This window comes from Tachypleus tridentatus, chromosome 2 (genome assembly GCF_004210375.1).
Source record: "Tachypleus tridentatus isolate NWPU-2018 chromosome 2, ASM421037v1, whole genome shotgun sequence".
Taxonomy (NCBI): Eukaryota; Metazoa; Arthropoda; class Merostomata; order Xiphosura; family Limulidae; genus Tachypleus; species Tachypleus tridentatus.
Window position 1 is genome coordinate 118,125,351 of NC_134826.1, and position 12,658 is coordinate 118,138,008.

The 12,658-nt window shown below is 30.8% G+C and overlaps 1 protein-coding gene across 6 annotated transcripts in view; it reads right to left on the reverse strand.

Annotated features, from left to right (window-relative positions):
• The window catches only part of Herc4 (HECT and RLD domain containing E3 ubiquitin ligase 4), a 116,158-nt gene that overhangs the window by 20,138 nt on the left and 83,362 nt on the right, over positions 1-12,658 (reverse strand). For all 6 annotated transcript variants that reach the window (XM_076490487.1, XM_076490485.1, XM_076490489.1 and 3 more), the window contains 5 exons: positions 12,543-12,635; positions 8,778-8,945; positions 5,031-5,078; positions 4,182-4,277; positions 2,282-2,400 (listed from right to left, as the gene is read on the reverse strand). In XM_076490487.1, coding sequence (XP_076346602.1) covers positions 2,282-2,400; positions 4,182-4,277; positions 5,031-5,078; positions 8,778-8,945; positions 12,543-12,635 — 524 coding nt within the window. The remainder of the gene's footprint in view (positions 1-2,281; positions 2,401-4,181; positions 4,278-5,030; positions 5,079-8,777; positions 8,946-12,542; positions 12,636-12,658) is intronic.

Consider the following 12,658-nt stretch of genomic DNA (forward strand, 5'->3'; position numbering starts at 1 on the left):
AAATCTTACTAGTTTTTGAAAGGATACATCAAGAAAGCTTGGCTACCATACATATTGTTGCACAAGCGAAATTCATTATATTTCCACAAGTTACTCAAGTCTGAAGCAAAAGATTTAAGCCAGATTTGGTAAAAAGCCTGTTTTCCAAAAGTTAATGTTTATTATTCTAATATTCTACAAGTATGACAGTAGATCTGAATCTTGTGATACCTGCATTGTAATTATTGGCATTGATCAATAATTTATATTTATGAGGTACATGAATGAAACCAAATATTACTAGTAATTTCAGAAAGCTACAACTTATTTTGAAATAGCTATTACTCTTCAAGGTATTGTTATAATATAGCTGTAAGTAAATGTATGTACATAAATAGTTTTCTATAACTGTATCCATACTTCCTAAACTTGCTTTATTGATGTCATATTTCTTAAAACAGTTTCCTATATATTGCCACAAGATTAGTTGGTAGTACTCTCCCCAACTGTCTATTACATATGCTTTAAAACTCATTACATTACACCTACAAAAATGGAAGCCTGTGGACATAAAATAATTTAAATTCATTTGAAATGTTAAAAAGACTAAGGACAATACACAATTGTGCTAGTCACTGGATAAACTAATTGTTTTTTCTGCAATAACAGCTGTAAAACAAATGATTCACCAAATGGTAAATTAACCATTTCACAACATGCTCGGTATAATATATGAGTTCATTACACATTTGCACACGTTAAGTATTACACTGTAACTCTCATATAGCAAGTATATCTTCACAAAATTTAATAGACTCTTAGTAAAGATTACAAGAATTTTGTATACAAAAAATCAGATATTTTAATGAAATATTTTTTACTAAAGATTTATTTAGATTCTGTTTTGTTCTAGTCTGAGAGCAAAGTAATTTCATGTTACGATTGAAAACTATTCTTCATCCCAAAAATCTCAAATATTATTTGCATAATCTCTAAAATCTTTCAAATGATTGTTTCAAGTAAAACTTTATATTTTATATTATTTTCTATACTCTAACTATATCAGATCTGTCACTTGACTAACCTCATATTATAATAAAAAAAATTAGGAAGTAAATGTGAATTATGTTCTTTTTCATGCTAAAATGAATACATATCATAACTCAAAAATACAAATGTTAAGTTCAAGTCTCATAACACTACATACATTTTTTTTTTTTAATTATTATACTGACCTTCCAGTCATGCCTACCTAACATTACATAGCATGCATTGATGCAGTGCACATGCACTCAGGTTAGTATTCAGTAATATAAAACTTTCTTTTAGTCTTCCATGTCTTGGTTGTGTTTTAATGGACTAATATTTTGTAATATACAGTCACATTTTAATTGTTATACATTATAAACATGTATATAGATTATTACTATTTAGAAATAAATTAAACTTTTTTTTTTCTTAAAATACAGAATAATAAATCAGGAAGTAAAGCAAACAATTATCTTTTCTCACTACCTACGATCTTTATACTCAGTTGCTTAGCCTTTTAAAATTTCACATGTAGAGGATGTCAAAAACAATTATTTAGGTCTTATATATACATTTAAATAACCAAAAAATAAATAAATAACTACACTAATACCATAGAATTTCTCCACTATAATTTATTACACTTAGCAACTGAGATTTATTTAGCTTTTAAAAAATATGAAACTTCAAGCAGACCAAAGAAAAGAACGTTGTAGCATTTTCAAAATTAAAATTGCAGGGAAAACTAATCTGGGACATTCCAAGATGTTGATTGGTTATTCACATACCAATTATTGAAGTGTATATAATGTACTGTTTCAAAAGAATGGAAAAGAGTTGAACAGGCCTTTCGTGTATGATTTGGTACATAAGACATATCTTAGCAAAATAAAAGATATGAAATTCTAATTTAATACTATTAATAATTTGAGTTCCTAATTTGTACAAAACTATAGACTTCGTATTTTGATGTCACAAACACCTAATTGTAAACAGCTTTACATTCAACATACCACATGACTCACACACTGCATGCATTCAATATACCATGTGCAAAAATATAAAATACATGACTAAACATTCTCACAGAAGTAATGTTTTTAGTTATAAAATACATTTTATGATATTTTCTTACAAACATCAATTTTTAACAGCTCAAACAATACTTTTAAAACATTTAATGTGCAATATACTTAAACATTTATTCAACTAAAAAGAGTAAAGTTATAATACTTAAATTTCATTTTTGAAAAACAAAAACATATATACTTACTCATTTAGTAACTTCTTGTACAAAACCAAAGGAAAAGGAAGATCGATTATAGTGTAGTTATAAATAGCCAAGCCGCAAACAAGACCAATCAAAAAAAACATGACTTCTTCCTCAAATATCTGAAACAGAATATTCTCTTAATGCTAACTGCTAACAAAAATGTTAAATGATTTTTTTAGCAGTTGAACTTATTTAGGAGTTCAAGTAAATCATAGGAAACACAATCTTCATCTTATTAATTAAAATAAAAGCAAAAACTATAGAATATCAGCTATTATATGTCCCAAATTTTGTGACTAGTTTATAATCTGAAGTCATGGGAATTAAGTTTGAGGTGGTAACATATAAATGTACTCAGCTAAAATCATTTTCCCACTTACAGGTTTATAAACAATTTACATTTTAATTTTTTGTAACACATCATCATATTTAGTAATATACACTATATATATAAAACCAGCAGAAGCAAGTCAGAGATTTTAATCTGAATTTCTAGTTCAAAAAGCCCAAATACACTTCTAGTCTATTCTTGTTCATTCAAGTACACAAAGGTGCACAGTTTGCTAACTACATGGAAAGTACAAATCCATAAAGTCAAGAAATTTTGATACAACTGACATTACAATGGCATAATATTTTATTATTCAAAGATTAGCTTTAAACAGTAAATGAACAAAAATATGATGACACACACACAAATATCTATCTACTCATAAAATAGAAATAATTGAGACAATATCTTCATACTATTAACATTCATACTTGGTCTCAGTTCACAAAATAAAGTTCTGAATTTTTATAGTTACAAAATAAACAGATAAAGAAGCAGATGATAGTTTTTGAAAGGCTTAAGTTTGTACAAAAATAAAAATACAGTTGAAATACCTTTTACCTTATCTTTATGTTGGTGTAAGAAAACTAATTCAGACGTGCAACGATAAAAAGAGCCAAAAGATGAGTTTGTTGTAATTTTCTAGGGAAATGTTCACTTTGTAATCCTAAAAACACAATTCCTGACTGAAAATCAACCAAATATCTATAATTAAATATAACCCAAGCATAGTTTGAAGTTCGACCTTTCTCCATTAGATGCAGACAGAAAGGTCTATCTTTCAAAAGTACTCAGGTTATAGGATTTTGTATTTTTATGTATAATTAAACATTATCTTTCACCTAAAAACGACATGAGAAAAAAGTTGAAACATTACTAGCCATATTGGCACAAATGCACTACAAGTTGTGATAATATAATGTGAAAAACTGTTTACCTTATGTGCATGTGTGGGGTAAAGTGTGCATGCCTAGAAGTTTTGTAGAGTGCCATTCAAGATGGTACAAGATATTTGATACTGGAGTTATCAACATTTCATGTCACTTTACACTGCTGACTTCACAACAATTTGCTTAACAACCAGAGAAAGTACCAGATATAAGTGGATACTCATAAAACATTTAGGCATGTACTTAGGAGGTTGTATAGTTTATGCACATCCAATGTGCAAAGTATAAAATGGAAAAAGGTTTTCATCCCTCAAATAAAAGTCACCTTCTACTTCAACTAGTCAGTGTCTGAGTCAAACTGACTTTGGTCTTTCTTACACCTATCTTTAGTATAAAAACTTTATTAAAACATTTGATTTTTCTATACAACAGACATGTACTGTTGACTAAACACTTGCCACTTTTTACAATACATCTATTGTATTAATTAACACAGGGCCAACTCATTCAGATAATTACTCTTATAATACATGACATTATATGCCTTCAATATTTTCATGTACGATAACTTTTATTCATTTTTGCATGCAGTCTTGAATTATGTCATATTTGAGTATTTACTGCAATGCAAAACAAAATTTATCACCATTCAATATCAGTTTTGTACTTGGAAACTCACCTGTGTGTTAAACCATATACAATTAGTTTCTGGGTATTCTTTAAACATCCCATATTTAAGGTCTAGTATCTCTCTTAATAAAAGCATGAAGAATTCCTGTACATAATATAAAAAAAATCAATAAAAAAACATTTAGGTCAATAGAATCAAAATATATACAATAAAAACATCATTAAATGTCAAATAAAAGTATCTTTTGTGTTTATCTTGGTCAAAAATATACTATTCCTTCATACAATTTAAACTTGTATTTCTATCATAAAAATGTTTTGCAAATACAAGATAAAAAGTGCCTAGGAAGCCACATTTGTGCCCAAATTACACGTAACATACATTAAGTTAAGAGGCGCCTATTGAGAAATACACACATAAGGAATAGTTGTTTTAATATACACCTCTTTACTTCAAAAACAGAACCATTTTGACAGGAATATCAGTAGGCACTATATACTAAATACATAATTATTACTTTATAACAGGCAGAATTGCATAAACAAACACTTCTTAAGAACTTTTTTTTACTAATCATTTAAACTGACTTTAACTACATTTAATAACTTTTTTACATTAAAATTAATAGTATATAAAAATAAATAAATAATTTACTACTTTATTACTGAGATCTCTTTAATAACTATACATATCACATTTTATTACTTTGCAACTTAAAAAAACAACAAAATACATTTTACCAAAGCATCTTGATAATAAATTTAACCTGAATTTTCTTCAGGATGAAAAATAACATTTTTCAGGTCTTAATATCAAATAATTTTTTTAAAAACTATAATTTTCAGAACGATTTAGCCAAGTAATATATATACAGGTTTCAGATCTAAAAGGCCTTACCTTCCGTACTCCACCAGCATCAACAGCTTCTTCACCAGAAAAAACCACCTGCAAATAGTAACCATGTATTAATGTTTAAGAATGGTCAAAATGATGTGCTGTTGCATAGAAAATTACTAATATGAGCACATATTTAGTACTATAAATTTACACTGCAAATCTCAGCTTATAAAATCTTTAATAAAAAGTGTGTAAAATTATATAAAAATTGAGGAGAGGGTTATCGTATACTGCTTTTGCAAATCATGTTAGTATATTTAGGCTTAGGAATAATTAATGATTTGAATAATGTGTATGATATACTGTTTCACTATATTAAATATTGTAAAATTAATTTGTGATTATCTTTTGTTTCACAACCTTGAGCTCACAGTTAAATCCTTTCACAAAGTCAATGTTCTGGAATAGCCAATCTCTTCCTTTTACTCAGTTCACATGTTGTAGTATGGCAACATGTTCCTTATTTGGGTTTTCCAATATCAACAACAAGAAAGTGAAACATTTATGGGCATAGAAAAAAGGAAACAGAACAGTATATAATGACAACAACTAAAATCACTTCTAATGAATGGCTCACTAAATTATTGCACCTACAACATCCACAAGCTATTCAATTAACCTATGACTCCTGTTTTACAGTACCTGGAAAAAATGAAAAGTCTGTGATAAGGTAGAACATTAACCTGCAATCATCCCTAATCAAACAGCCAAAAGAAGAAATCCAAAAGGTATAAAGTTAAAAACAATGAGCTGAGCACAGAAATACTCTAACCCAAAAACCAATGACTAAAATAATGTTACTTGTATTGATAAACATTTCTAGGGGAAGCACAAAGGGAACGAGCTTAAAAAAAAAAAAAAAAAAAGAGAGACCACCAGAACAAACCAGAGCTCCTTTCCAAGGATCAGATAAAAACCAGGTGCAAATATGAATGACATAAAGTAGCAATGACTAAAGGTTGATGTAGAAAGGATAGAGGAACAAAAAAAAGGAATGGTGAGACAGACTGTAGCTGGAGCAGTATCAAAAATCACAGTTGTACTAGTGAATAACTAGCAATCAGAAAGACTTGATAGGATGTGGCATGGATGATCAGAATCACCCTGTGAAAAAGATGGACGGAAGGAGATACATAAAGGTATTTGTTAGTCCAATCTTGACTGAATGCATCAATAACAAGAGCAAGTAAATAATAAACTAGGGTAACTTAGCATTGAGGGATATGGCAAATGCAACCAGATGAGAAATACCCCACTGAAGGTGTAACCACTGTAAAACAAGAGGATCAAGAGACCACTCTATCGGATAAACTTTGTCAGCACAGGAAAAATGATTTGTGACAAAACTGAATGCACCCAGAACGTGGCCACAAGGAGATAAATACTGAATATGTGGGGTCAAAAAGGAAGATCCAAAATTTACCAACAAAGGGAATGAGAATGGGCACTGCCTTGGTGACTAATATAAGCTATAACTGGAGAACTGTCAGAATGGATCATGATCAGATGATTCCTAACAAGATGAAGAAATTGAACCACACCACAATGTACAGCAAGAAGCTCCAGGATGTTGATATGGTAAGATAGTTTGGCCAGCCCTGGAGGAAAGTATCCATGAAATATGCAAATCTGAACAAGGGGAAAGAAATGGAACACCTGTAAACATCAAAGCCCTGTCCAATCATCAATGCAGACACTCTCAAGAGAAAGAGGAAGAGAAATAGGAGCATCTAATGGGTCCTATATAAGGTTCCAATAGTCATGTAGAGCCCACTGAAGAAGCTTCACATGCGCTCAACCCACAAAGATTAGAGCTTTCATATAAGATCACATCACCAAAAGTGAAAGAAATTTTTAAGCAGTGAGAAAGGGGACAGTAAGGGTGTGAAGAACTGAAAACTCTATTAAAAAAAGTAAAAGAGGAGAAGGTTGGGCCCAAATGAAATGAATGTTGAGGAATACACACAAGTGGACAAGATATTTGGCAGGTGTAAGGAATAACTTCTTCAACTTCACCAACCCACATGAGCTGCCTCCAGGAGCAGGAGGTGTACATGATGGTCAGACTCCATTTGGAATGAGCTAACAGAAACCAGTTGTCCATGTAATAATGTAAGAACAACCCCCTAAGCATGTAAATGTCAGGTAAAAACCTTAACTATCAAACAAAAGACAAAGGGAGCTGAAGCAAGCCCAAAGGACAATATGTGAAATTGATAAACTGCCTTGTGATGAACAGATGAGATACTGGAATATGCAATATCCAAATTGGTCATCCATACCTGGAAAAAAAGTTCATCTTAGGGTGAGAAAATTTCATGATAAGTTGAGGCAAAACCAAAAAGTGATTGAAATGGAAGAAATCAATCATGGGCCACCTGTGTACAGTTGTTTTGAATACCACAGACAGTCTGGAATAAAATTCTGGAGACAAATGAGTGACAGGTTCAAAGGCATTCTGGGAGAGAGGATCTTGTACTGCCTCAAACAGATTTTGACTGGTGATAAGATTCTGAGGCAACAAAAAACTGTGGGTATCCAAAACAACAGAGGATGGGAAAGGAAGTAAATAAAAGTCTCTTGGATGAGACCCAAATAACCCACAGATCTATGACCCAAAAGCCACACAGGGGAACAATATCAGATAAGTGAGCCCTAAGTCACTGATACAGGTGGTGATGTGTCTACCTGCATTAAATAATATGAAAAGAGAAGAAACCTCTGGGGTTAAGAACTAGTAATAATTAGGAAGGAGCAGAATGGAAGAGAAATAAGAACTTGTTGAGGTTCTGAATGATACACTCATGTAAATATGACAGGTTTGATTGTTGCCTTTATAATTCCATATTGGATTCCAAAGTCTCAGGAAAAGTACCGAAAACAGACCAATGGAGAAAGACAGCCCTACATAAATCTTGAAGTTAAGTTGATAGTAAAAAAAAAATCTCAACAAAGAAACCAGGTATGTAAGGAAAGAGCCGAAGAAGACAAATACGCCAACATGGAAGTGAGAAGGGAGAGGCTATCCCTCTAAAAACTCTCAAGAACTCATTGAAACAACTCAAAAAGGATGTTCATGGAAGGCAGGTACAAAAGAGTAAGATTAAGGTGGGAAAACTGCACATGGAATAAACAAACAGGGTGGTAAAGGGTGAATAAATATTGTTGAATTTCAACACTGTTAGAGTAAGATTAAGGTGGGAAAACTGCACATGGAATAAACAAACAGGGTGGTAAAGGGTGAATAAATATTGTTGAATTTCAACACTGTGTTAGAGTCCTCCCTCAATAATTTAGTATTTCTAAACATTATTTCTGAATACATACTGTATTTGTACAATGTGTTGAGATTTGCTCTCCACTGAGATATGTCATGAATGAATATGCTCAGAAATGTTGAAATAAACTTGATCTCTCAACAAAAGACTTGTGTTTTTGTTTTATTTACATAAAAAGTCAAATGTAAAATATGTTTATACCTTTAAAAGCTTATGGATTCAATGGGATTGTTTATACCCTTTGTTTTTTTCAAAAGTGTATGAAAACCCTTTGATAACCCAGCTGTGGAAAAATTTGTTAAAGATACTATTTTGTTTGTTTGTATCCACACTGACAAGTAGCTAACTGAAAATTTCACAAGTCTTTTAACTTTTGTGAAAATCCTGGAAACCAATAATTAAAATGTTCTCAAAAATATCTTTAGCAATTTATGAATTATTCTTACACTGTCTTTACTTTGTATCCTACCTTTAGTGGCTTCTTCAAGTCTGCAGATGGATAGTTCCCAAGCTGATGGAGGGTATCATTGACCAGATGTTCTCGGGAAACACACAAAACCAAGTATGGGTTCACAGGATTCATTATGGGCATAAAAAGTCTTGCCAAGTTATGCTGATGAGCTGAGTTCATGGCAGACTAAACACAGGATATAATATTACACAATGATTTAAAGTACAACTACTTACCATAAATCTTTTTAAGAACATTGATGAAACACATAAAAATTGTATTTCAAAGGATGGATATATCTCTAAATTTAATAACCATTGTTAATATAACTAATAGCAGCATCTGCATAATTCATTAAGAATTTAGAAATACATTTTTATGTCAACAGAAGTTACTGCTACAATTAGAGAAACCTTTCTAATTATAGCTCAACTAAAAGGATGGAGAAGCCAGTTTCAAAATGCAATTAGTACACAAAAAACTGAAATAAATTTTCAGCTGTAATGTTTTTGGTGTTTATTTTAGAAAATTGCATGAATGGCCACTGTGTGTAAAAGAAATTGGGAGAATGCATGAAAAATGTTTTAACAGTCTTAAAAGCTTATTAATACACGGAAAGTACTAGAATGAACTCCAACAAAGTATAGAAACCACAAGAATAATTAACACTTCAACTGTTTTTAAAAATATGTAATTATAAAAATAAAACAGAAAAACTTACCTTTTCAATGAAACAAACTGTTTGTAAATAGTAGGTAAAGCTTACAGTACATTTATCTAAGAAAATTTATGTAAAACATTTAGTCAGTGTTACCAAGATTTTCTTGAAATCAACTTTAAATTCTCTTAATCCCAAGTGTTTTCTCATTCTGAGTCTGAAGCTCCATATCTGTCCCATTCAGTTCTAGTACAAAACACTAATTTACTGATGAAATATTAGAATGTAAAATGATTTCCAAATCTTATGGATATTTTTAATACTTCTACTAAAGAGGTTTAATAAAAATTAATTGGAGATGAGAAGCTTGAATTACAAAAGTTGCTGCACATAACAAGAAATGAACAGCCACAGTAATTACATCTCAGAATTGAAGAGAACACCATGACTGATCTGAAAGATTTTCTTATTCCTTTATTGTAATTTTCCTTCATAGTTACATAGGATGTTCTTAATACTTTTCTTTGTTGAATTTGCTTGTTTGTAGCAAATTACAAGGCTACATAATGGGGTATCTGTGCTATTCCCACCATGTGTATCAAAACCCCATTTCTAGACTTAAGTCCTTTGTTAATATAGTGTTTGATATTCCTTGGAACTCTGTTTGAAGCATGTGGACAAAAAGGAAGATATTTAAGTTGAGAAACTACCAGTGAAGTTGAATATACATCAGTTCCTTTCAAGGGTAGCAAGTTGGATGAGCGTGAAAGCTAGATTCTGATAAATTATAATATTAACTGTTCTGGATTTTGACTGTATTTTTAAATGCTTCCTTCTGTGAAATTGAATCATGAAATAGTGTCAGATATATACAATGTGTTCATGATGTTTGTTTCTAGTTAAGCAAAAAGCTACGCAATGGGCTATCTTCACGCTGCCCACCACAGGTGTACCAAAATCCTGCTTCTTGTGTTGCAAGTCTGAAGGCATACTGCTATGCTACTGGGGGCCATATGTTCCTGAATGAAAACAGACATGATAAAACTGTGGCTGGACATCCACAGTCTACAACTAAAGTTTCCAAAGGAATTAGGCAAACAGAAGTTGATTATATCTTTCTTACAGAGTAGAGAAAGCTAAATGTTAAAAGTGTCTATTTCATATTAAGAACAGAGCTACACAGTGGCTTCATTCACTGCAGGTATCAAATCCAAGTTTTAGCATTTTAAGATCTCAGACTTACCACCGAAGCCACAAATATATCATGACTGATCTGAAAGATTTTCTTGTTCCTTTATTGTAATTTTCCTTCATAGTTACACAAGATGTTCTTAATACTTTTCTTTGTTGACTTTGCTTGTTTGTAGCTAACCACAAGGCTACATAATGGGCTATTTGTGCTGTTCCCACCACGTCTATCAAAACCCAATTTCTAGACAAATAAGTCCATTGTTAATATAGTGTTTGATATTCTTTGGAACTCAGAAACTCTAACTTTAAAGAAGTTTTCAAGCAAAATTGACCATAATAATACAAAATTCATGCCAATATGCTCAACACAGACAAAATTCATTATTTATTTGCTAGTACTGTATTGTATTTATAAGAACTACATATGTTTTGGTCTTCATAAGAAACTGTTAAAACATCAAGTATCATTATACCTCACAGGATTTCATATATTTTTTCATAATTATTACAATTTTGAACAATTCTAAGCAAAAAAAAGTTACTATTTCTGAACTGAAAACAATATTTTTTGTGATTTAACAACTGACTAAAGATTTAATAAGTTGTTACCACTTCATCTATTTCTTTATGTACTTATACTTACAATGAACATTCTAAAAAGTTAGGAGCATACACTTTACTTTGGAGACAAAAAAAATTGTAGACGTAATACTTCAAATAAATCCATAAACTTCAAAAGTAATGAGTTGTTTTCTATATCAACATTTGAAAATTGTCTCCAAGTGAGTATTTATTACAATAAAAAAGTAATAATTTTTAATGTTAGTCAGGGATAACAACAGCAAACGAAGCCAAACGGTCTACGTGCTTTCTGTTGAATATTTAAGATTTAATATAGGGGTAATATATATTTACATCATTCATTGCTATGATAATCTGTATACACTAAATGTTTGACATCTTTTGATATTAACATGTTTCAACATTAAAAATTGCAAATCAGTCAATAAACAAATTGGTAATTTCATGAAACTTGAAAGAAATAGTTATACAAACAAGTTTCCATTAATGTAAATTTACATTGCAATCATTAAAAAAAAAATACAGAATATTAAATATGTTCTTGAATGAATTTCTGCATATTTAAGTTCTGAAGCATGATGGAATTTTTAGGCATTGTAGCAATCTTTTTATTACAGTAAATTATGGCTAACAAATGGTCATGATAATGTAACGACAGATAGTACAGTATATATTAACAGCACACTTATTTCTTGTGTGTCTCAAATCCCCTGGTCTTACAATTTTGTACCACTGTGTATAACTTACAAAATTAAGAATAATGTTGCTATAAAACTTAATTTTCTTCATTTGCAATAAAACATTCTTAATTACTGAGCACAATTCAGAAAATTTTGATGTACACTGATGAGAAAAAACATCTACATTTAAGTAATTCTAAATAAATAGTTAAACATTATGCACCACTGAGGCAGAAAACTAAGATTCAAAAATCTAGCTCTATGCTGATACTTTTGATCATTTACCATTGCACTTAAACAAGTCAATGCATTACCAAGTGTTCAGACACCATTGTTTTCAAGAGAGGTTTTCCAATTGGAGAGATATTTACCAATCACCCAGTTAAAAAAAGCTTCACATATTAGTTTGAGTCTGGTGTAAACAACAAAACAGATAAGAAAAGACTAAAACAGTCTGTCTGGTCCCAAAACCCCAACCCTCCAACATTTTTTACACCAGGTTTGAAAAATATGGATAAATGGCCAATTTGAAAACACAAATGACAGATGAATCTTATCCATGATTAGTTTCTTTCAAAGGTGCATGTGTAAAAATAACATTAAATGAAAATTAACATCCTCTTAAAGACATCTTACAAAGGGCTAAAAACTTAATTCAACAAATCCTCTTACCTCCATCTGTAAAGCAGAATCCGTCTGAAGTATCAATGTTTTAGCTTGAGCATCAAATACAAAAGGATAATCACAGAAAAAAAGTCGCCCTTTCTGGAAAATAAAAAGAGCTTTAA